The sequence below is a fragment of the Aulostomus chinensis genome, chromosome 23, assembly GCF_037954235.1.
Source record: "Aulostomus chinensis isolate RoL2024-O1b breed Wild chromosome 23, RoL_Achi_v1.0, whole genome shotgun sequence".
In the NCBI taxonomy this organism is placed as follows: Eukaryota; Metazoa; Chordata; class Actinopteri; order Syngnathiformes; family Aulostomidae; genus Aulostomus; species Aulostomus chinensis.
In genome coordinates this window covers 22,904,091-22,928,308 of record NC_141342.1, presented here as the reverse complement: position 1 = coordinate 22,928,308, position 24,218 = coordinate 22,904,091, and the positions used below count along the sequence as shown (strand labels likewise).

The 24,218-nt window shown below is 49.3% G+C and overlaps 2 protein-coding genes across 6 annotated transcripts in view; one reads left to right on the top strand and one right to left on the bottom strand.

Moving 5' to 3' along the window:
- Nucleotides 1–1,292: 1,292 nt before the first annotated feature.
- Nucleotides 1,293–22,172, bottom strand: a1cf (apobec1 complementation factor). 4 transcript variants are annotated; one of them, XM_086195455.1, is made up of 13 exons: nt 22,005–22,172; nt 16,975–17,127; nt 16,735–16,869; nt 16,326–16,456; nt 15,758–15,996; nt 15,508–15,672; nt 8,358–8,455; nt 8,028–8,165; nt 6,361–6,505; nt 4,603–4,847; nt 4,368–4,504; nt 2,840–2,985; nt 1,293–2,461 (listed from the first exon to the last, which is right to left on the bottom strand). In XM_086195455.1, exons 2-13 carry the CDS (start codon nt 17,077–17,079, stop codon nt 2,307–2,309), a joined length of 1,839 nt encoding a protein of 612 aa, XP_086051581.1. In that variant the 5' UTR covers nt 17,080–17,127; nt 22,005–22,172; the 3' UTR covers nt 1,293–2,306. The 4 variants fall into 4 exon arrangements, with proteins under 4 accessions (XP_086051581.1, XP_086051580.1, XP_086051582.1 ...); XM_086195454.1 differs by lacking the exon at nt 22,005–22,172 and adding an exon at nt 21,385–21,496; XM_086195456.1 differs by lacking the exon at nt 22,005–22,172 and adding an exon at nt 21,385–21,496 and having other exon boundaries at nt 4,603–4,823.
- A 920-nt stretch (nt 22,173–23,092) lies between these two features.
- LOC147240143 (cGMP-dependent protein kinase 1-like) overlaps nt 23,093–24,218 on the top strand; it is a 26,076-nt gene continuing 24,950 nt past the window's right edge. For both annotated transcript variants that reach the window (XR_015111536.1, XM_086195574.1), the window contains exon 1: nt 23,093–24,190. Coding sequence is in view for 1 of the 2 variants with exons in the window: in XM_086195574.1 (XP_086051700.1) it covers nt 23,871–24,190 (320 nt within the window). In the remaining variant the exon portion in view is untranslated. The remainder of the gene's footprint in view (nt 24,191–24,218) is intronic.

Genomic DNA, 24,218 nt, shown 5'->3' with positions numbered 1-24,218 from the left:
CGGGTGTGTGGAGCTTGACGTCAGAGGAGTGCCGCGATATCATTGGCCAGACCGACAGCTCTGTTTTTTTAACCCTTTAACTTGCATCTTATCGTCACAAACATCTCTGATCAAATTTCTAGACTATTGGAAAGACTCGATCACATTTGATCATCGTCTAAGTGCATGTATTATTCATCTAATGTCCTTCATCCATCATCCATTCATCATCCATTCATCATCCATCAACCATCCATCCATCCATCATTCATCATCCATTCATCATCCATCAACCATCCATCCAACCATCCATCCATCATTCATCATCCATTCATCATCCATCCATCATTCATCATCCATCCATCATCCATCCATCCATCCATCCCTCCATCCATCATCCATCCATCCATCCATCCATCATTCATCATCCATCCATCATTCATCATCCATCCATCATCCATCCATCCATCCATCCCTCCATCCATCAACCATCCATCCATCCATCCATCATTCATCATCCATCCATCATCCATCCATCCCTCCATCCATCATCCATCCATCCATCATCATCCATCAATCATTCATCATCCATCCATCCCTCCATCCATCATCCATCCATCCATCATCATCCATCCATCCACCCATCCATCCATCCATCCCTCCATCATCCATCCATCCATCCACCCATCCATCCATCCCTCCATCATCCATCATCCCTCCCTCCATGTTCCCCCTCTTCTCCTGTTGAGGGTGGTGGGGGTGGAGCCTATCCCAGCAGCCTTCCCCCTGGACAGGTCACCAGTCCATGGCAGGGCCAACACATAGAGACAGACAACCATTGGCTCTCCCAGCCACGCCTACGGTCAATTTAGAGTCTGGATTAACCTGGTCCCTCTTGATGTCTTTGGACTGTGGAGGAAGCTGGAGTACCAGAGAGAACCCAGCAGGAACAGGTAGAACATGGAGACTCACCCAGAAAGACCCCGTGCTGCAGCCGGGGCTCCACCCACAACCTTCTTGATGGGGGCCACATATACTGTACATATACATACACACAAACATATAAGTAAATATAAATGTGTGTGTGAATTTTTGAGAAACTTTTGTTCAAAACTAACATAAATCATGTTGAGTTATCTTGTTTGAGAAATATGATATTAAAGTATCATATGGTTATGGCAGAGGCGGGGTTTCAATTCAATACATTGATGAAATATTTATTGTCACTGAGTAGCAGAGGAAGTGTGAAATGACCAAGAGGTCTCTTCCGTGTCAAGTCTGAAGGAAAGAAAGAAGGAAACACAGCGGAGACGCCATTTTCATCAGATTCTTCTTTTTACTTTTAATAATGAAAAAATCAAGGTCATCAGAGCAGTGTTTCTCCTCCAGGCTTCCCACAATTCTCTCTGCTGCTCGTCATCACTGATTCTCTCAACTTCCTCCTTCTGTCAAGTACAGCGGCAAAAGAGCATCAATCCTGCTCCCTGTATAAAAATAAGATCTTCAAAGAGCTTCTCACACTTTAATACTGTCTGAGTTGGTGAAAACATCTGCAGGTCAATCGATCAATCACTCCTAAACTACTTTGCAAATCAATTATCGTGGAGGGATTTTTAAACTGCGTCTCCTCCTTGGTTGAATATTTGAATTTGTTCTGATGACACCAGCTCCTCTTTCACTGTTTTATAACGACTAAATGACGAGAGGATGAATGCAGACGATCAGGAGAAGTTGGTCCGGCGGCCTGGAGATGCTTCAGATGTCTGCAGACAGGTTTCCTCTCGTATCCAAACATTTCTATATATAAAATAAACTCTTTGTACTTTGACGCATCTGGAAGAGTTTGAAAATCTGAGTCTTGAAAAGATCTCAGTGGACAACAAATCCCATCAAAAAAAGGGCAGCAATACCTACAACATAAAGTAATCACTCATTTAGCTGATTGACTCTTGGAACAATTAACATGAATCACAGGCTGCAGGTCCTCATCCTGCTGAGGACCCCGGGGTCCCGGACCTCTCCTCGAGAACCATCAGAGAAACATTGACTGATCAGAACATGAATTTGACCAATCACAGGCATACCGACAGATTCCCTATCAATCAAAGCTCAATCACTCAAATGAACAGACAGAAGAGGTGAGAATTTCAATGGCGGGGGGACCCAGCATCCTCGCAGGTTTGGTCTTGTCACTCTTTGTGTTCCGGTTCGGCCGGCAGGGGCGTTCCCTCTCTTCTATCCACAGCATTTCAGGATGGTTGAGAACTTTCTTCTTTGAATCATTTTTTAATGTGAATCAGAAGAATGAAAACGCCGCTGCTGGCAATCTAAAAGACACCGTATCCGTCTGTGTGGCGTGTGGCCACTGCAAAGGCAGGGTAACCCTCATAGGTGGTGTAGGTGGCCAGGTCCTGGCCCAGAGACATGGCCTGCTTCAGCTGGGATGCGACTGCTGTTGATGCTGGGCTCGCCAGAGTGTAACCTGGGCAAAGGCAAGGAAACTTTGATGGACAGCTCAGGTGCAATGCACACTGACATGTTTAAAACATGACACGTGTGCTATGTGTACGCCTCATGTTTAAGACGCTGGCATGGATATGTGGCAGCCCATTGCTGTGGGTAGGAGCTGATGCTAATGCTAAAACGCTACTGTTACCACTCATACTTCAGATTTGGAAACTTAAAGATGATCAATCATTACCACAAAAAGAATCAATCGATTATATTGATTTATTGACTTGCGTCTGCTCCATCTACTAAATAATTGGAGGTCGTGACATATTTGTGGCAGCAGCAGTGTTGGTGGTTGCGGTTTGTGAAGTGAGGAGTTCTTTGGTTTGAGGTACGGACCTTCACATACCTGGGAAGGCTACTGAGGCCACCGCGGCTGATGTGGCGTCGGCAGCACCCTCTGTCTGCAGGCCGAGGGTCTGCAGCGTGTGCTCGGCCGCATACACTTTAGCTTCCTCTACAGCTGCACACAGCTTGGCAGGAGTGAAGGGATGACTGTGGAGACATGGAGACCACAGGGCCCGCCATCAGCAGCACTGGTCAGCAGTACTAGTAGTCAGCAGTACTAGCAATCTTACATGTTGGGGTACAGTTCAGCAGTACTAGTAGTCAGCAGAACTAGTAGTCTTACATGTTGGGGTACAGGCCAGCAGTACTAGTTGTCATTAGAACCAGTAGTCTTACATGTTGGGGTACAGGTAAGCAGTACTAGTAGTCAGCAGTACTAGCAGTAGTCTTACGTGTTGGGGTACAGGTCAGCAGTACTAGTAGTCAGCAGTACTAGCAGTAGTCTTACGTGTTGGGGTTCAGGTCAGCAGAACTAGTAGTCAGCAGTACTAGCCATCTTACATGTTGGGGTTCAGGTCAGCAGAACTAGTAGTCTTACGTGTTGGGGTTCAGGTCAGCAGTACTAGTAGTCAGCAGAACTAGTAGTCTTATGTGTTGGGGTACAGTTCAGCAGAACTAGTAGTCTTACGTGTTGGGGTACAGGTCAGCAGTACTAGTAGTCAGCAGAACTAGTAGTCTTACATGTTGGGGTACAGGTCAGCAGTACTAGTAGTAAGCAGTACTAGCAGTCTTACGTGTTGGGATTCAGGTCAGCAGAACTAGTAGTCTTACGTGTTGGGGTTCAGGTCAGCAGAACTAGTAGTCTTACGTGTTGGGGTACAGTTCAGCAGAACTAGTAGTCTTACGTGTTGGGGTTCAGGTCAGCAGTACTAGTAGTCAGCAGAATTAGTAGTCTTACATGTTTGGGTACAGTTCAGCAGTACTAGTAGTCAGCAGAACTAGTAGTCTTACGTGTTGGGGTTCAGGTCAGCAGTACTAGTTGTCATTAGAACCAGTAGTCTTACATGTTGGGGTACAGGTAAGCAGTACTAGTAGTCAGCAGTACTAGCAGTAGTCTTACGTGTTGGGGTACAGGTCAGCAGTACTAGTAGTCAGCAGTACTAGCAGTAGTCTTACGTGTTGGGGTTCAGGTCAGCAGTACTAGTAGTCAGCAGAACTAGTAGTCTTACGTGTTGGGGTACAGGTCAGCAGTACTCGTAGTCAGCAGAACTAGTAGTCTTACATATTGGGGTACAGGTCAGCAGTACTAGTAGTCAGCAGTACTAGCAGTCTTACGTGTTGGGGTTCAGGTCAGCAGAACTAGTAGTCTTACGTGTTGGGGTACAGTTCAGCAGAACTAGTAGTCTTACGTGTTGGGGTTCAGGTCAGCAGTACTAGTAGTCAGCAGAACTAGTAGTCTTACATGTTTGGGTACAGTTCAGCAGTACTAGTAGTCAGCAGAACTAGTAGTCTTACGTGTTGGGGTTCAGGTCAGCAGAACTAGTAGTCTTACGTGTTGGGGTTCAGGTCAGCAATACTAGTAGTCTTACATGTTGGGGTACTGCGTAGCGAGTGCTGGAATAGTGATCTTGTAGAGGAACAGCTGGCGCTGGTCGGGTCCAATCGCCGAGTGCAGCTCGTAGACCGGTTGACCCCAACTGTTTTTCTGACACAATTCGTCCAGAACCTGATTGAACACACAGAACCACACTGGTCTGCATCTCTGATCTTCCATGATGAACTGTAACCATGAGTAGTCAGACGAGGTACGGCGCGTCTCATTACCTGTGGCGCAGGCTTGATGGCAGTGGCCTTCAGGCTCATGGCGGCGGGGGTCATGGGGGTCAGCTCCATCCCTGGCAGCAGGTCATACAGCTTCTCCTCTGCCTGCTTGTCTGGCTTCAGACTGTAAGAAGCTCCGCTTCCACCACCTCGGCCCACGGCTCCACCACCAGCAGCATAGGCCAGGTAGCCCCGCCCACCCAGCCCCCGCACCCCCGCAGCCCCTACAGGTACAGTCATGTAAATTTCTACAGGAGACCGAGAAGGTAGTGAAATCAATCAAATCACCAGAAATCAGGCAGGAGGAAGAATCAGTCAGACAAATTAACTGGTCAGGGTGAACAGTGGTTGCCATGGTAATGGCATCTGCCTATCCTACAGCAGTAGTCATGGTAACCTGCTGTAGCCCTCATTCTTCAGTTGTGATTGAGTGATCATGTGATTCCAACATTCTCCGTCTTTGATTTGGTGTTAAGGACTATGAGATCAATGAAGCTGTATTGGTGAGTTGACCCTCCACAAAGACCACTCCTGTTAAACCTGAACGTGTTCAGCGGCAGCAGGTCTGCCGGTCGCGTGTGCATGAGTTGCGCAGATGCCTTCATGTTACTGTTTTAAGACATTTAACGAAGCCGTTAGATTGTAGAAAAGTTTTATGACATTGTAATGGAACTTGACTCATTCCTCCTCCGAGCTCCAAGCCTCTGTTCCTGTGACACGGCGTAGCCCCGTCAAACCCACTAGCTTGTAGGGCTGAGTTCAGGAACGAGGGGTTAGCCCAGGATCATTAGCATAGAATCCAGGTCAGACATTTATAGCAGCAGCTAAGAAGAAAGACAAGATTCTGTGGTAGCATTAAGTAGCTAGCAACATAATGTAGCTAGCCAAAAGCCGAACATTATGTTAGCTAAAATGGCTGGATGACGAAGACACGCTTTCATGTGACCGATGAAGTTAAAATTTCTACCAATCAAGTCACGAATTTGTAAGTGGCTCACGTATATTTTGTTACAACAGCGACGCCATTCCTCTCAATTTCCTCCCACTTTCTTGTCCATGAGATATTCATGACATTCTTGTGTTTGCCAGTCTTGCTAATGAATTTTTGAAGTGATGACCTAATTAGCTGGGTTTGCTGATGAACTATGATTGGGGAGGGGCTTAGCAGACGTCAAGTCACCATCAGAAATCATTCGTTCATGTAGAAACCTCCCGTGAAAACCCTCCGACTGCACCTGCGACGTCTGTTTCAGATGTTTCAGAGGGTTTCAGGTGACAGCTTCAGCGCGACCCTGTTACATGCTGATGAGCACTGACACAATAAAGGTTCTAATGGGGGCAAAGATCAGCAGGGAAACCACAGATGTTTGCTCCGGTAAACTATCAGCTGCTTTGTCCGGCAGATTCTTGGACCCTCATGATGAAACAATATTAAGAGCTTCCAATTACAGGAAATGATGTCACACCATCATGTCAAATGTGGTCTGAAAAGCCTGCTTGATGCTTGTTTATGGAGTTTCTCATGTCTAACAGCGTCGCTCTGGGGGGTGGACGCATCCCAATCACATGATCAGACATCAGAAATATGGTATATATACCAATATAATGTGAGTCCCTTCTGATGAGTCAAAGCGGTGCCCTGCATCACTTTTCCGTCGATGAAGACAGAGTGTTTGACGTTTCAGGCATGACTCATCTGTGCGAGTGGGAGCTCTTGTCTCCTCGCACACCTTCTCATTCAGTAACAGCATGTGTCCTCACCTCGCACCGATGGCGTCCTCATCAGACCTCGACCTCCAACATGAGTTTTCGTTGTTGGGAAGCGGAACTGACCTGGCATGGCAGCGTAGGCCTGGGGGGCATAAAACACAGGAGCACCCAGATACGCCACAGAGGGGTCGTACACCTGAGGAGAGCAGAGGAAGTAAGTAAAGTTTATTTATACAGCACCTTTCATAGACATAAAATCACCAAGTACTTTATATTAAAAGACAAACACACAATTAAAAAAGAGGTTCAAAAGAAAATGTAATAATAATAATAATTTACATATGTATAAATGCATAAATAATAAATAACAGGAACAAAGCAGCACCAGGACTGACAAGTTAAAGACAGCAGCAACGCAGAGACACAAGAGCGCAGGTTGAACCAAAAGCCTGTGTGGCAGAAGTGTTCAGCAGCTTCGTGAAGCCGTCACAGGGGTCGAGAGGAGGCCGGACAGGCAGAGCAGCCCCTGCACTGAGAGCAACAGCTGGAAAAGCGCGGCCACCTCTGGGCTTACAGTGGGTTTGAGGGACAGACAGCAATGATGGTGAGATGATCTAAGAGCCTGGGTCGGTGCATATGGGTGGAGGAGGTCCGTAAGGTGTGGTGTTCGCCCATGCAAAGCTCTGAATGTCAGCACCAGCATTTTAAAGTGGATCCAAAATTCAATGGGAAGCCAGTGAAGAGAGGAAGAGGAGAGATGTGTGATCTCTGATTGCCACGAGTGAAAAGCCAGGCTGCTGCAGTCTGGACAGTTTGGAGGTGATTTGAGGAGGTTACAAGAATCTAAACAAGAAGAAATAAAAGCACCACCACCACCTCCATCTCAACCTTGGTTACCGTGGATCTTAATGTAGCGACATTCCTTAACTGGAAAAAAAATAACCTGACTGGTGACTGACATGATTGTGACAGGGTTTGGTCAAAGATGACGCCTGAATTTTGGAGCTCGTGCTGAACGCAGGCACTTGGTGACCCCATACACTGTTTGATGTTTGGGATTTGATTTCTGGAGCGACTGTAAGGACTTCTGTCTTCTTTGATTCCAAATGAAGACCGTTATCAGCCCTCCAAATCTTAATTATGTCCACACATTTGTTGAAAATGGACAATTGGTTAAAATCGTTTGGTTTAAAAGGACAATATAACTGGATGTCATCAGCATAAAAATGATAAGAGATGCCACTAAAGCTGCTAATAATCTATCTGAGAGCCAACATGTATGGAGAGAACAGCATGGGACCCTGAACAGAGCTTTGTGGGACACCACATGATAGCAGGGCTGTGTTCAACACTAACTGACCTACTGAGACTGAGAAACTTCAGTCAGTAAGATAAGACTGAAACCAGCTCAAGGCAGTCCCAGAGCTACCAACCTCCTGACTAAGCTATCTCAGAGAATAGCATGATCGGTGGTATCAAAGCAAATTGAGTGGAACCAATCAAGAGCACTTCCCATCATCAGCAGCAGCCATCACCATATCATTTGTGACCTTCAGAAGAGCCGTTTCAGTGCTCAAGACATCAAAAAGGCTTCTGCATTTTCTGTCAGTTTTTGAACATTCTATCAAGTCTGCTGCGCGTATCCAGTTGTCAGCTATTTCTGTGTAGCCCCACCTCCTTCATGACACCTGTAGCTGGTGGTGCATTCGTGGTCCTACCTGTCCCAGCGTGTAGGCTGTATAGTCAGCCTGCAGCAGAGAGCTTCCTCGTCCACCGGTGCCTCTGGTGTAGCGGACGTAACTGTCCTTGTCCACCGGTTTTGCCAGCGTGACCTCAATGGGAGAGCCATCCACCACCTGGATGCAGAAAGCAAGTCACATGTCAAATGTTGTGACCTCATAGAATGCTTAAGACACGAACTGGCTACCATCTGTAGCTTCACCTCAAAAGATTAGACACTAAATAAAATGATATCGATAAATATCAACAAATATGAAAATCAAAAAGTCAACATAAAATAAAGTCAGTCAGTCAGTCAAGATTCTGACCTTCCCATTGAGCGTCTTCATGGCGTTGATGGCATCTTCTCTCTGGGTGAAGTGGACGAAGGCGTAGTCTCTGATCTTCTTCACTCGCTCCACCGCCCCTGTAACACAACAACTATTCATCCTCTCGTGATCCACAGCAGCAGGTGGCTCCTCGCCACTCGAGCGTCCAATCATCATCACCATCATCTGAAATGCACACTGAACCCATCGGAGGAAGACGAGCCATGCTGAGACGACTCAGCTGACATGAAAACAAGAATGAATAATCACACCTATGGACTCACCCATGACATACGAACAGCAAATCATGGTGGGTGGAGGAGTGTAGGGGAGATCAGAGGAGTGTAGAGGAGATCAGAGGAGTGTAGAGGGGTGGAGTAATGTAGGGGAGATCAGAGGAGTGTAGAGGAGATCAGAGGAGTGTAGAGGGGTGGAGTAATGTAGGGGAGATCAGAGGAGTGTAGAGGAGATCAGAGGAGTGTAGAGGGGTGGAGTAATGTAGGGGAGATCAGAGGAGTGTAGAGGGGTGGAGTAGTGTAGACGGGTGGAGGAGTGTAGGCGAGATCAGAGGAATGTAGAGGGGTGGAGTAGTGTAGGGGAGATCAGAGGAGTGTAGAGGGGTGGAGTAGTGTAGACGGGTGGAGGAGTGTAGGGGAGATCAGAGGAGTGTAGAGGGGTGGAGTAGTGTAGGGGAGATCAGAGGAGTGTAGAGGGGTGGAGTAGTGTAGGGGAGATCAGAGGAGTGTAGAGGGGTGGAGTAGTGTAGGGGAGATCAGAGGAGTGTAGAGGGGTGGAGTAGTGTAGAGGAGATCAGAGGAGTGTAGAGGGGTGGAGGAGTGTAGGGGAGATCAGAGGAGTGTGGAGGAGTGTAGGGGAGATCAGAGGAGTGTAGAGGGGTGGGGGAGTGTAGGGGAGGTCAGAGGAGTGTAGAGGGGTGGAGGAGTGTAGGGGAGATCAGAGGAGTGTAGAGGGGTGGAGGAGTGTAGGGGAGATCAGAGGAGTGTGGAGGAGTGTAGGGGAGATCAGAGGACTGTAGAGGGGTGGGGGAGTGTAGGGGAGGTCAGAGGAGTGTAGAGGGGTGGAGGAGTGTAGGGGAGATCAGAGGAGTGTAGAGGGGTGGAGGAGTGTAGAGGAGATCAGAGGAGTGTAGAGGGGTGGAGGAGTGTAGAGGGGTGGAGGAGTGTAGGGGAGATCAGAGGAGTGTGGAGGGGTGTAGGGGAGATCAGAGGAGTTAGAGGGGTGGAGTAGTGTAGGGGAGATCAGAGGAGTGTAGAGGAATGGAGGAGTGTAGGGGAGATCAGAGGAGTGTGGAGGGGTGGAGGAGTGTAGCGGAGATCAGAGGAGTGTAGAGGGGTGGAGTAGTGTAGAGGAGATCAGAGGAGTGTAGAGGGGTGGAGGAGTGTAGGGGAGATCAGAGGAGTGTAGTGGGGTGGAGGAGTGTAGAGGAGATCAGAGGAGTGTAGAGGGGTGGAGGAGTGTAGGGGATTATCAGAGGAGTGTAGAGGGGTGGAGGAGTGTAGAGGAGATCAGAGGAGTGTAGAGGGGTGGAGGAGTGTAGGGGAGATCAGAGGAGTGTAGAGGGGTGGAGGAGTGTAGAGGGTGGAGTAATGTAGGGGAGATCAGAGGAGTGTAGAGGGGTGGGGGAGTGTAGAGGGGTGGAGTAATGTAGGGGTGATCAGAGGAGTGTAGAGGGGTGGAGGAGTGTAGAGGGGTGGAGTAATGTAGGGGAGATCAGAGGAGTGTAGAGGGGTGGAGTAGTGTAGACGGGTGGAGGAGTGTAGGGGAGATCAGAGGAGTGTAGAGGGGTGGAGTAGTGTAGGGGAGATCAGAGGAGTTAGAGGGGTGGAGTAGTGTAGACGGGTGGAGGAGTGTAGGGGAGATCAGAGGAGTGTAGAGGGGTGGAGTAGTGTAGGAGAGATCAGAGGAGTGTAGAGGGGTGGAGTAGTGTAGACGGGTGGAGGAGTGTAGGGAAGATCAGAGTAGTGTAGAGGGGTGGAGTAGTGTAGGGGAGATCAGAGGAGTGTAGAGGGGTGGAGTAGTGTAGAGGAGATCAGAGGAGTGTAGAGGGGTGGAGGAGTGTAGGGGAGATCAGAGGAGTGTGGAGGAGTGTAGGGGAGATCAGAGGAGTGTAGAGGGGTGGGGGAGTGTAGGGGAGGTCAGAGGAGTGTAGAGGGGTGGAGGAGTGTAGGGGAGATCAGAGGAGTGTAGAGGGGTGGAGGAGTGTAGAGGAGATCAGAGGAGTGTAGAGGGGTGGAGGAGTGTAGAGGGGTGGAGGAGTGTAGGGGAGATCAGAGGAGTGTGGAGGGGTGGAGGAGTGTAGGGGAGATCAGAGGAGTGTAGAGGGGTGGAGGAGTGTAGGGGAGATCAGAGGAGTGTGGAGGGGTGGAGGAGTGTAGGGGAGATCAGAGGAGTGTAGAGGGGTGGGGGAGTGTAGAGGAGATCAGAGGAGTTAGAGGGGTGGAGTAGTGTAGAGGAGATCAGAGGAGTGTAGAGGGGTGGAGTAGTGTAGAGGAGATCAGAGGAGTTAGAGGGGTGGAGGAGTGTAGGGGAGATCAGAGGAGTGTAGAGGGGTGGGGGAGTGTAGAGGAGATCAGAGGAGTTAGAGGGGTGGAGGAGTGTAGAGGAGATCAGAGGAGTTAGAGGGGTGGAGGAGTGTAGAGGAGATCAGAGGAGTGTAGAGGGGTGGAGTAGTGTAGAGGAGATCAGAGGAGTTAGAGGGGTGGAGGAGTGTAGGGGAGATCAGAGGAGTGTAGAGGGGTGGGGGAGTGTAGAGGAGATCAGAGGAGTTAGAGGGGTGGAGGAGTGTAGAGGAGATCAGAGGAGTGTAGAGGGGTGGGGGAGTGTAGAGGAGATCAGAGGAGTTAGAGGGGTGGAGGAGTGTAGAGGAGATCAGAGGAGTGTAGAGGGGTGGAGTAGTGTAGAGGAGATCAGAGGAGTTAGAGGGGTGGAGGAGTGTAGAGGAGATCAGAGGAGTTAGAGGGGTGGAGGAGTGTAGAGGAGATCAGAGGAGTGTGGAGGGGTGGAGGAGTGTAGGGGAGATCAGAGGAGTGTGGAGGGGTGGAGGAGTGTAGAGGAGATCAGAGGAGTGTAGAGGGGTGGAGTAGTGTAGAGGAGATCAGAGGAGTGTAGAGGGGTGGAGGAGTGTAGGGGAGATCAGAGGAGTGTAGAGGGGTGGAGGAGTGTAGAGGAGATCAGAGGAGTGTAGAGGGGTGGAGGAGTGTAGGGGAGATCAGAGGAGTGTAGAGGGGTGGAGGAGTGTAGAGGAGATCAGAGGAGTTAGAGGGGTGGGGGAGTGTAGAGGAGATCAGAGGAGTTAGAGGGGTGGAGGAGTGTAGGGGAGATCAGAGGAGTGTAGAGGGGTGGAGGAGTGTAGAGGAGATCAGAGGAGTTAGAGGGGTGGAGGAGTGTAGAGGAGATCAGAGGAGTTAGAGGGGTGGAGGAGTGTAGAGGAGATCAGAGGTGTGTAGAGGGGTGGAGTAGTGTAGAGGAGATCAGAGGAGTGTAGAGGGGTGGAGGAGTGTAGAGGAGATCAGAGGAGTTAGAGGGGTGGAGGAGTGTAGAGGAGATCAGAGGAGTGTGGAGGGGTGGAGGAGTGTAGAGGAGATCAGAGGAGTTAGAGGGGTGGAGGAGTGTAGAGGAGATCAGAGGAGTGTGGAGGGGTGGAGGAGTGTAGGGGAGATCAGAGGAGTGTAGAGGGGTGGGGGAGTGTAGAGGAGATCAGAGGAGTTAGAGGGGTGGAGGAGTGTAGAGGAGATCAGAGGAGTGTAGAGGGGTGGAGTAGTGTAGAGGAGATCAGAGGAGTGTAGAGGGGTGGAGTAGTGTAGAGGAGATCAGAGGAGTGTAGAGGGGTGGAGGAGTGTAGGGGAGATCAGAGGAGTGTAGAGGGGTGGAGGAGTGTAGAGGAGATCAGAGGAGTGTAGAGGGGTGGAGGAGTGTAGGGGAGATCAGAGGAGTGTAGAGGGGTGGAGGAGTGTAGAGGGGTGGAGTAATGTAGGGGAGATCAGAGGAGTGTAGAGGGGTGGAGGAGTGTAGGGGAGATCAGAGGAGTGTAGAGGGGTGGAGGAGTGTAGAGGGGTGGAGTAATGTAGGGGAGATCAGAGGAGTGGAGAGGGGTGGAGGAGTGTAGGGGAGATCAGAGGAGTGTAGAGGGGTGGAGGAGTGTAGAGGAGATCAGAGGAGTGTAGAGGGGTGGAGGAGTGTAGAGGGGTGGAGGAGTGTAGGGGAGATCAGAGGAGTGTGGAGGGGTGGAGGAGTGTAGGGGAGATCAGAGGAGTGTGGAGGGGTGGAGGAGTGTAGGGGAGGTCAGAGGAGTGTAGAGGGGTGGAGGAGTGTAGGGGAGATCAGAGGAGTGTAGAGGGGTGGAGGAGTGTAGAGGAGATCAGAGGAGTGTAGAGGGGTGGAGGAGTGTAGAGGAGATCAGAGGAGTTAGAGGGGTGGAGGAGTGTAGGGGAGATCAGAGGAGTGTAGAGGGGTGGGGGAGTGTAGAGGAGATCAGAGGAGTTAGAGGGGTGGAGGAGTGTAGAGGAGATCAGAGGAGTTAGAGGGGTGGAGGAGTGTAGAGGAGATCAGAGGAGTGTAGAGGGGTGGAGTAGTGTAGAGGAGATCAGAGGAGTTAGAGGGGTGGAGGAGTGTAGGGGAGATCAGAGGAGTGTAGAGGGGTGGGGGAGTGTAGAGGAGATCAGAGGAGTGTAGAGGGGTGGGGGAGTGTAGAGGAGATCAGAGGAGTTAGAGGGGTGGAGGAGTGTAGAGGAGATCAGAGGAGTGTAGAGGGGTGGAGTAGTGTAGAGGAGATCAGAGGAGTTAGAGGGGTGGAGGAGTGTAGAGGAGATCAGAGGAGTTAGAGGGGTGGAGGAGTGTAGAGGAGATCAGAGGAGTGTGGAGGGGTGGAGGAGTGTAGGGGAGATCAGAGGAGTGTGGAGGGGTGGAGGAGTGTAGAGGAGATCAGAGGAGTGTAGAGGGGTGGAGTAGTGTAGAGGAGATCAGAGGAGTGTAGAGGGGTGGAGGAGTGTAGGGGAGATCAGAGGAGTGTAGAGGGGTGGAGGAGTGTAGAGGAGATCAGAGGAGTGTAGAGGGGTGGAGGAGTGTAGGGGAGATCAGAGGAGTGTAGAGGGGTGGAGGAGTGTAGAGGAGATCAGAGGAGTTAGAGGGGTGGGGGAGTGTAGAGGAGATCAGAGGAGTTAGAGGGGTGGAGGAGTGTAGGGGAGATCAGAGGAGTGTAGAGGGGTGGAGGAGTGTAGAGGAGATCAGAGGAGTTAGAGGGGTGGAGGAGTGTAGAGGAGATCAGAGGAGTTAGAGGGGTGGAGGAGTGTAGAGGAGATCAGAGGTGTGTAGAGGGGTGGAGTAGTGTAGAGGAGATCAGAGGAGTGTAGAGGGGTGGAGGAGTGTAGAGGAGATCAGAGGAGTTAGAGGGGTGGAGGAGTGTAGAGGAGATCAGAGGAGTGTGGAGGGGTGGAGGAGTGTAGGGGAGATCAGAGGAGTGTAGAGGGGTGGGGGAGTGTAGAGGAGATCAGAGGAGTTAGAGGGGTGGAGGAGTGTAGAGGAGATCAGAGGAGTGTAGAGGGGTGGAGTAGTGTAGGGGAGATCAGAGGAGTGTGGAGGGGTGGAGGAGTGTAGAGGAGATCAGAGGAGTGTAGAGGGGTGGAGTAGTGTAGAGGAGATCAGAGGAGTGTAGAGGGGTGGAGGAGTGTAGGGGAGATCAGAGGAGTGTAGAGGGGTGGAGGAGTGTAGAGGAGATCAGAGGAGTGTAGAGGGGTGGAGGAGTGTAGGGGAGATCAGAGGAGTGTAGAGGGGTGGAGGAGTGTAGAGGAGATCAGAGGAGTTAGAGGGGTGGGGGAGTGTAGAGGAGATCAGAGGAGTTAGAGGGGTGGAGGAGTGTAGGGGAGATCAGAGGAGTGTAGAGGGGTGGAGGAGTGTAGAGGAGATCAGAGGAGTTAGAGGGGTGGAGGAGTGTAGAGGAGATCAGAGGAGTTAGAGGGGTGGAGGAGTGTAGAGGAGATCAGAGGTGTGTAGAGGGGTGGAGTAGTGTAGAGGAGATCAGAGGAGTGTAGAGGGGTGGAGGAGTGTAGAGGAGATCAGAGGAGTTAGAGGGGTGGAGGAGTGTAGAGGAGATCAGAGGAGTGTGGAGGGGTGGAGGAGTGTAGAGGAGATCAGAGGAGTTAGAGGGGTGGAGGAGTGTAGAGGAGATCAGAGGAGTGTGGAGGGGTGGAGGAGTGTAGGGGAGATCAGAGGAGTGTAGAGGGGTGGGGGAGTGTAGAGGAGATCAGAGGAGTTAGAGGGGTGGAGGAGTGTAGAGGAGATCAGAGGAGTGTAGAGGGGTGGAGTAGTGTAGAGGAGATCAGAGGAGTGTAGAGGGGTGGAGTAGTGTAGAGGAGATCAGAGGAGTGTAGAGGGGTGGAGGAGTGTAGGGGAGATCAGAGGAGTGTAGAGGGGTGGAGGAGTGTAGAGGAGATCAGAGGAGTGTAGAGGGGTGGAGGAGTGTAGGGGAGATCAGAGGAGTGTAGAGGGGTGGAGGAGTGTAGAGGGGTGGAGTAATGTAGGGGAGATCAGAGGAGTGTAGAGGGGTGGAGGAGTGTAGGGGAGATCAGAGGAGTGTAGAGGGGTGGAGGAGTGTAGAGGGGTGGAGTAATGTAGGGGAGATCAGAGGAGTGGAGAGGGGTGGGGGAGTGTAGAGGGGTGGGGGCACATGCTTCCTCTCGTTTCACATGTTAAAATCATCATCATCCATCTCCAGCAACTCTTACCAGATGTGTTGTGCTAACGATTTTTTCCTGGAGGGAGAGTAAATGTTCTAACCCAGATCTGAGTTGAGGAACCTTGGTCGGTTGACCCTCAGAGTTTAACCCCCGTGGCTGCTCCTTTATAGCCTGTCTCCAGCCAGAACATCGACGAGGTAATAACTTGGACACGCCTAAATGTACAAGTCCAAGGAAAAATACTGATAGGTCCAGAAACCTTGAGTTGCTTTGACTTTGCAGAGTCGGAGTGAAACACCTCCTGACTGGACACTCGAGCAGTCAAACACATCTCACCTGGCTGTGATTTGGACCGGATCTGTTCAGATGTGGACCAGATAGCCTCTGTATCGTGCAGCAAGAAGTTATGACGATGCATTCAGGGATACTCAGACATAGGAGTGTTGTTATTGAAGCACCTGCTTTGATGGCATTGAACTCCCTCTCAATGGTCTCTTCGCTGGTCTGCAGCATCAAGTTCCTGACGTACAAGATCTTGACTGTCGCCATGGTATCCTCATCCACCTCCACCTCAGGCTCTGCCCAATCCACAGCTATGGCGTGACCCCACAGCTGGATGCGACCTGAGACAACCACAGGACACAGGAATATGATCAGAAGGCTTATGGTTATGAGAGCTCAAACTCACGTGTTAGTAAAGATGGTTACCTGGCAGCAGTTTGCGACGAGCCATGGCCGCAGCTCGGTGGCTCTCGTACTCCACGAAGGCAAAACCTCTGTTTTTAGATTTGTCAGCAGCGCTTGGGTACACGATGACATCCACGACCCCGTCAGTTACTTTTCTCATCTCTGACAAGATCTCCTCACGCTTCTTGGTTTTGGGAATCCCACCCACGAATAGACGGCAGTTGTCCACGCTGGCGCAGACACCAAGGAGGCGGCCATTCCTGCCAGACAATGCTCAAATCAAGCCAAGGACCCCCCAGGGACCGAGGATCCCTAGGGAACGCTCATCCACCACTCAACGGCTTCGTCCTTGTATTATGACGTGATTGGGAAGTGAAGCTCATGTATAACACATATGAACTACAAACACACAAATTAATCTACTGATGTGATAAAGTACAGCATTTTGTCTGATGATGACAAATTTTGTGTTGTTTTTTTGTTTTTTTTAGTTGTCCCAGTGTCGCTGGTGATGCAGTTGTTGATGATGGCGTGTTGTCAGTGTCCAGAACGTTTCCTTATCTGAGTGAGTTGACAGATGTCATGTCACCTGATCTCGTAGTTGTTGAGCTGCTTCATGGCCACTTTGGCTTCCTGTTTGGTGCTAAAGGTGACGAAGGCATAACCTCGGTTGTTGCCATTGAAGTCCATCATCATCCTCACCTCATAGATTTTGCCAAACTGAAGAAAAAAAATGACCCACATGTTAAGAACCACATGCTAACGAAAATGAGAGGACATTTGGTGATGCTAACAGGCTAACATGCGACGCCCCTTCAGCTGGGGCGCCAGCCAGTTCAGATCAGAGCCTTCCACTTCCTCTTGTTGCTACATTCTCAAAGGCTTTAACTCGGATTCTCGTTTACTCAAATTTTTGTAAAATGACCAGATCACAATCTAGAAATATTTCACTGACATTGATTGGAGTAAACAATCAGTAACCCCCTCCCAGCCCCGACCTTCTCACACAGTGGCACCAGTTCGTCTTCAAACAAGTCCCTGGGCAATTTCCCAACAAAAATCTCGCTGCCTCTCTCTGGAGGTGGGCCGTCCCAGCCTGGCGGTGGGCCGCCGTACCGCCGCTGACCGTTCTCCTGAAACAAAAAGCAATTAAAGTACATAAAGGGGTTTCTGCGAGGATTCGACTGAGTCACATTCTTCACGTGTCGTGAATAAAAGGTCGGCACCTCCCCAGTTACCTGCAGAAGCTGGTATCCTGTACGTTGCATCAGCGCTCTGAGCGCCGCTTCCTTCTGTGTTCCCGCCAGTGCATCCCCCCCGCTTACTTTCTGATTAGCTTCCATTGGGTGTGATTGACAGCAAATATAAATCAAGGAAATTAGGGGTGCTCACTGGAAGATAAAGAAGAAGAGTCAGCACCACTTCTGCCCTCTATAAAAAAAACCAAACATTTATGTATTTTTTCTGTCACTGAAGAAGAAGCAACCACCTGTCCCCTTTTCTTTAGCGCCCCCTCAGGACAAACCTGATATTCACTTCCCATGCCATTCAGTGACCACCTCTAGAGATGGTGAACTCAGATTATGAATGATGCAGAACCCTGATCTTCAACAAAAATTCCACCTGAGGATCTTTGTGGAGTAATTCCAGGACATGGATGCCAAGGTCATGTGACGTAAACCCCCGCAAGATGAAAAGGAGTGAGTGTCTCTTACTCTGAACTACATATATGGAGTGTTGGGGGGTCAAGGTCCTTTGCAAGTGATTGACTGACTTTAGACCTCCTGACTCGACTGCCATCAGACAGATCCTGATTGAACCACAGCAGCCTAGCCTGGCCTAGCCCAACCTAGCCTGAGGGCGACCACCGCAGGAGGCGGGATGCAGAACTGGCAACCTGCTGAAGGTCCAAGCCCACAAGTATCATGGCAACACGCCAGGTCAGAGAGGTGCAACGGGTCCAAGCACGTAACTCATGAACTTTCAAATCACTGACACGTTCCTCATCCAGTCACTGACAGAATCCCAGATTAGTGACGTCAATGATTGACGTGAAGCGGCTCATTACTGACCATCAAACTCTGACTGGCTGATGGCGTGCTGCGCTGCGGCACAGTGCGCCACTCTGCTCCAAGAGTCTCACCAGCTGAGTTGTAGTTGAAGGGTATCTACTAGTGTTGATTTCTGTTTTTGGTTGAGATGTTAATTTGGCAGTGTTTTATTATGGCGGGGTTGCACTTCCTGTTTGAAGCTATAGTGGATCAGGGGACCTGAGAGGAAAAACAAGGATTTACTGATCAATAACACACACACACACACACACACACACACACACACACACACACACACACACACCTTAATAAAATAGTATCTTTTAGGATCTGTTGGTTCGAAGATTGGGGAACAAGTTTTGATATACGGGGTCCGGGACAGAGCTCAGACTAGACACCAGAACACAGACTAGACTAAAGACTAGACGAGAGGCCAGACCAGGAATCAGACCAGAGACTATGCCAGGATAAGATGGGGATTTAAGGCTAACACCATCAGTGAATTTAAGAGTGACACGAGAATACATTACAGACGTTACCTTCTAGGTGATGGAATTGTAGTGTTCTCAAAAGAGGGCCCGAGGACCCACAAGGGTCCTTGAGGGTTTTTAAGTGGTCCTCAACAAAATGAGGAACAGCTTGATTTTGAGATTCTGAACAAAGCGTCATTCGTCTTCATTTGATCAACAGATCATTTACAGTGCATATACATAGTTTTCTTTCTCATAGATTAATCCTTTTTCCCCAGTTCGCAATCAGTTTACCTGTACATGTTTACCTGTACGTTTACCTGGGTACATGTTTACCTGTACGTTTACCTGGGTACATGTTTACCAGGGTACATGTTTACCTGTGCATGTTTACCTGGGTACATGTTTACCAGGGAACATGTCTACCTGGGTACATGTTTACCTGGGTACATGTTTACCAGGGTACATGTTTACCTGGGTACATGTTTACCTGTGCATGTTTACCAGGGTACATGTTTACCTGTACGTTTACCTGGGTACATGTTTACCTGTACGTTTACCTGGGTACATGTTTACCAGGGTACATGTTTACCTGTACATGTTTACCTGTGCATGTTTACCTGGGTACATGTTTACCAGGGTACATGTCTACCTGGGTACATGTTTACCTGTGCATGTTTACCTGGGTACATGTTTACCTGGGTACATGATTACCAGGGTACATGTTTACCTGTGCATGTTTACCTGGGTACATGTTTACCAGGGTACATGTCTACCTGGGTACATGTTTACCTGGGTACATGTTTACCAGGGTACATGTTTACCTGGGTACATGTTTACCAGGGTACATGTCTACCTGGGTACATGTTTACCTGGGTACATGTTTACCTGGGCATGTTTACCTGGGTACATGTTTACCAGGGTACATGATTACCTGTACATGTTTACCTGTGCATGTTTACCTGGGTACATGTTTACCAGGGTACATGTTTACCTGTACATGTTTACCAGGGTACATGTTTACCTGTACATGTTTACCTGGGTACCCAGGGTACATGTTTACCAGGGTACATGTTTACCTGTGCATGTTTACCAGGGTACATGTTTACCTGTACATGTTTGCCAGGATACATGTTTACCTGGGTACATGTTTACCAGGGTACATGTTTACCTGTGCATGTTTACCTGGGTACATGTTTACCAGGGTACATGTTTACCTGGGTACATGATTACCAGGGTACATGTTTACCTTGGTACATGTTTACCAGGGTACATGTTTACCTGTGCATGTTGACCTGGGTACATGTTTACCTGGGTACATGTTTACCTGGGTACATGTTTACCTGTGCATGTTTACCTGGGTACATGTTTACCAGGGTACATGTTTACCTGTGCATGTTTACCTGGGCACATGTTTACCTGGGTACATGTTTACCTGTGCATGTTTACCTGGGTACATGTTTACCTGTGCATGTTTACCTGGGTACATGTTTACCTATACATGTTTACCTGGGTACATGTTTACTTGTGCATGTTTACCTGGGTACATGTTTACCTATACATGTTTACTGGGTACATGTTTACCTGTGCATGTTTACCTGTGCATGTTTACCTGAGTACATGTTTACCGATACATGTTTACTGGGTACATGTTTACCTGGGTACATGTTTACCTGGGTACATGTTTACCAAGCTAAACTTGTATGTGGGAGGATGTGTGAAGACTCCTGTTGTAGTCAGTGACTTTGGAGCTGTGACTCGTTGATCAGCATTGTTGAAACAAGTGAGAGCAGACGAGTCATTGACCTGTCAATCAAGTCTATTCTAACCTTCTCACTTTAACAGTCAAAACGTTGATTTAAATGAACATGAAGGGGCAACACGACCATGAGGACTTTGATCCTTAAAAGAAACCCCAATCAACATAACGCACACACACACACACACACACACACACACACACACACACACACACACACACACACACACACACACACCTGATCATATCAGTCGTGCTTATCTCCATGTATGTTGTTACGGTGAATCTAAAAGCCTGTGTCTCCATGGCAACCATCCAGCGAGGCCTCCTCTGTGGTGACGTGGAGGACTTGATGATCACTTTGTCTCTATCTGTCCAACTATTTTACTTCATTTGTTTTTTCTGGACAAAAAAACGCCTGTAATTGCTGACACAAATGTGACTTAACCAGAAATTCTTTTAAAACTGCACACAAGAACACAACAATATTCCAATCATCAAAGCCATTAAAGCTCCAGCAGAGTCAGTCCCTATGGACCCCTCAGACTCTATAAGGAGCCCTTAGCTTAGCTTAGCTTAGCTTAGCTTACTGTAATTTAGCTAAGCTCACTTGATCATTGTTTGTATTGTTTTGTTGCTAATATTGTGTTTTGGCTGCTTTAATGTGTCACTCGTGAAGCTCATGTTGGTGACGCACCCACGGTCACATGAACACCTCGTCTTATTGGTCTTTGATTAGATCGGGTTTTAATCTTCTCACATCCTCAGAGCTGCTTCACCTCCACGCCACGGAACCAACCTTTGGTGGTGACCTTCAGATGGAGGTCAACGCAGCGACCCAACATCTTCTCAACAAGTCACATCAGAAACACAAATGTAAAGACCAGCAAGGAGAGTGGAGACGTGTCAGTTCGAGCCTTGGAGTCGCTGGGTCAGCTGAATCGTGTCAGCTTCAACCGGAAAAAACTAAAACACTTCTGGTCCATGAGACCCTCGTACAGACTCCCTCCTACAGACAGGAAGTAAAGCCTGGTAACTCCTCCCCTGCCATGATTGTGCTACTCACAACATCATTATAGTTACTAACAGGTCAAGGAGAAACACACCAAATGAACACGGATGAAGATGGTCAGAGTCGTAGACAGAGGTGGACTCTGAGGGTCAATTAAGAGTGTTTTTACTCCATGAAAGATTCCATGTATTGAGGAGGTTTATGAGTTGAACCTCTCATCATCTGCCTGTTCAGTCACAGCAGTGAAGAAGAAGAAGAAGAGCGGTACATCAGCACTCTCTCTCTCTCTCTCTCAAACTTTTGACTCTTTTAAGCGTAAAAGCTTCCTTTTAAACTGAAAAAACAGAGAAACTCACCTGAGCAATTTCAGAGATCACCTTCCTCCGATCACAGCTGTGTCATTCTGAGAGTGTGTGTGTGTTCACGTGTCATCAGGGGCCTCACTGCGGGTGTGCGCGCGCGCGTGTGTGTGTGTGTGTGTGTGTGTGTGTGTGTATGCGCGTGCGTGTGATCACATCATATCAAACTCCAAAGGTTCACTGTCCTGGTGTTAGCTTTACAAGCCAGCCAACGCTAATAATTAACCTGCTGTTATCTGTGGACACACACACACACAGACACAGACACAGACACACACACACACACACACACAGAGGTTTGTGCAGCAGCTATCCCTAGCAGAACATTCTAATTAAATCCTCCAGTCTAACCCTCACTTTAATCTTCACCCTGACCTTTGACCCTAATACTCACCCTACACTCAAACTCTGGTGGTGCTGCATCAGGAGGGTCTTTGGTCGCCAGGAGGACTAGAGGTCCCGATAAGGTTGGTGTTTATACCAGGAAAGACCTCCAATACATAACAAGAACTGAGTACACACACACAAACACACACACACGCACACACACAACATGGAATGTGCAGAGGGAATGCTCTGTCACAATAAGAGCAGAGAGTAGAACCCTCCTGATGTACCTTCAAGATGAGCTCAGATGTAGATGCTTGTTGAATGATATCATGACGCCATCTTGTCTTCATCCATGATGTCATCAGATGTTTGTTATTAGTTTGGTGGTTTGGATTCAATTTTCTTCATGGAATAAAAATCAAATCAAATCCCATCACGTCGGCCTGTGAACTTCCACCAGATGTCAAAGTGAAGGAAAACCAGAGAATCACATGATCTCCTCAGACAGTGTAACGTAATGCCACTAATCTTCCAGCAGGCGGCGCCACAGGTGCATCATCAACAACATCTCAAACCAACCATCTGATGGTTCAGAAACAGTTTCATCCATCCATCATCCATTCATCCATCATCCATCCATCCCTCCATCCACCCATCCCTCCATTCATCCATCCCTCCCTCCATGTTCCCCCTCTTCTCCTGCTCAGGGTGGTGGGGGTGGAGCCTATCCCAGCAGCCTTCCCCCTGGACAGGTCACCAGTCCATGGCAGGGCCAACACATAGAGACAGACAACCATTGGCTCTCCCAGCCACGCCTACGGTCAATTTAGAGTCTGGATTAACCTGGTCCCTCTTGATGTCTTTGGACTGTGGAGGAAGCTGGAGTACCAGAGAGAACCCAGCAGGAACAGGGAGAACATGGAGACTCACCCAGAAAGACCCCGTGCTGCAGCCGGGGCTCCACCCACAACCTTCTTGATGGGGGCCACAGGGAGGACCACTGCTCCACCGGGCCGCCACAGGTTAAAGTTGCTTTTTGAAAATAAAATCAATGATGTAAACATCATCATCATCATCATCATCATCATCATCATCACCATCATCATCATCATCATCATCATCATGTGAGTAAAATTTATTCAAATGACTGATGTGTAATTGGGGGTCCGGGTCCTTTCGGGTCCCCAGCAGTTCGGTCACATTTTTATAAATACATGAAAGAGATGAAGAGGAAGAGGAGGAGGATGAAGAGGAGGAGGAGTTGAGAACAACTTTTAGCTCGAGTGGCGTCTCAGTTTCAATGCTGCTCTGATCAACTCGTGAAGGTGATCGATCACAATCATCTTCGTCACGTGGGATCGGGACGTAGTTCGTCTGAACCGTCCTCTTCCTCGTCCTCTTCCTTTTCCTCTTCTTCTCGGGATGTGAATATTTCCGTGTGTTAATCACTTCGCGGGTCTGTACGGGCACCAGGTCTCCGTGGCAGCTCGGACTCCGGTTGCTGAATTCGGCTTGACTCGAGCTGTCTCCCCGCCGGAGTAAGGAGGACCGGAGGACCGGAGGACCGGAGGTCCGGATCCTTTTAACCTCTCAAGGATTTTCGTCCTTACTGACTTTGATCTGCAACTTCTCTAAGTGACGGCATCACCCACCTGCTGCAGGGTGGGGAATCATCGTGGATGGATTCATCCTGAAGTTTTTATCATCTGGAATTGAAGAGCTGCTCTGATGATCAGGTCTGAGACACAGTAAAGAACTCTCCAGCTGGATCCTCCAGGGACCCTGAACCGCATCTGAGAACATCAGCAGTTCCAGCTGGAAGAACAAAGGAATTTGAAGACCTTAGGAGACTGTTGTGAGTGTCATCCTGGTCTCACTGATACAAGCCAGAAAACGGTGACCTGGATGAGACCCCGAGAACTTCCAGTATCACCTCACAAAGACTCAGAGGAGAATAAAGGTCACTGAGTCCAGGTAGAACGAGGATGTAAACAAACCAGGGACCTTCAGGACCCCCAGAACTAAATAAGTACAGTGAGGAAGCCTGTAGGGGCCCTCAGGACCATCAGAAGAACCTGGGGACTACAACAGGTACCCTGAGAGCTCGTGCAGGACCCCTGGAGGACCCCCCCCGGAGGACCCCCAGAGCAGCAATGGGTACCCTGCGGGACCTCCAGTACGCCCTACAGGAGAAGATTGAGGAGCTGCGGCAGCGTGATGCCCTCATCGATGAGCTGGAGCTGGAGCTGGACCAGAAGGACGAGCTGATCCAGCGGCTGCAGAATGAGCTGGACAAGTACCGCTCAGTGATCCGGCCGGCCACGGCGCAGCAGGTCCAGGCGCAGCAGCAGAACCTCGTCCTGCAGCCCGACCAGCATCGCAGCAAAAGGCAGGCCATCTCAGCCGAGCCCACTGCCTGTGACATCAGCGACCTCAGCCACGTCACGCTGCCCTTCTACCCCAAGAGTCCCGAGTAGGTTCCCTTCTTTTTCTATTCCAGC

Coding starts and splice junctions, on each gene's coding strand:
- a1cf (XM_086195455.1), bottom strand. CDS start 17,079: ATGGAAGCTAATCAGAAAGTAAGCGGGGGGGATGCACTGGCGGGAACA. Junction 15,673..15,757: donor TCGTCGCAAACTGCTGCCAG/GTAACCATCTTT, acceptor TGGTTGTCTCAG/GTCGCATCCAGCTGTGGGGT. Junction 8,456..15,507: donor GTTCAATGCCATCAAAGCAG/GTGCTTCAATAA, acceptor GTTGTGTTACAG/GGGCGGTGGAGCGAGTGAAG.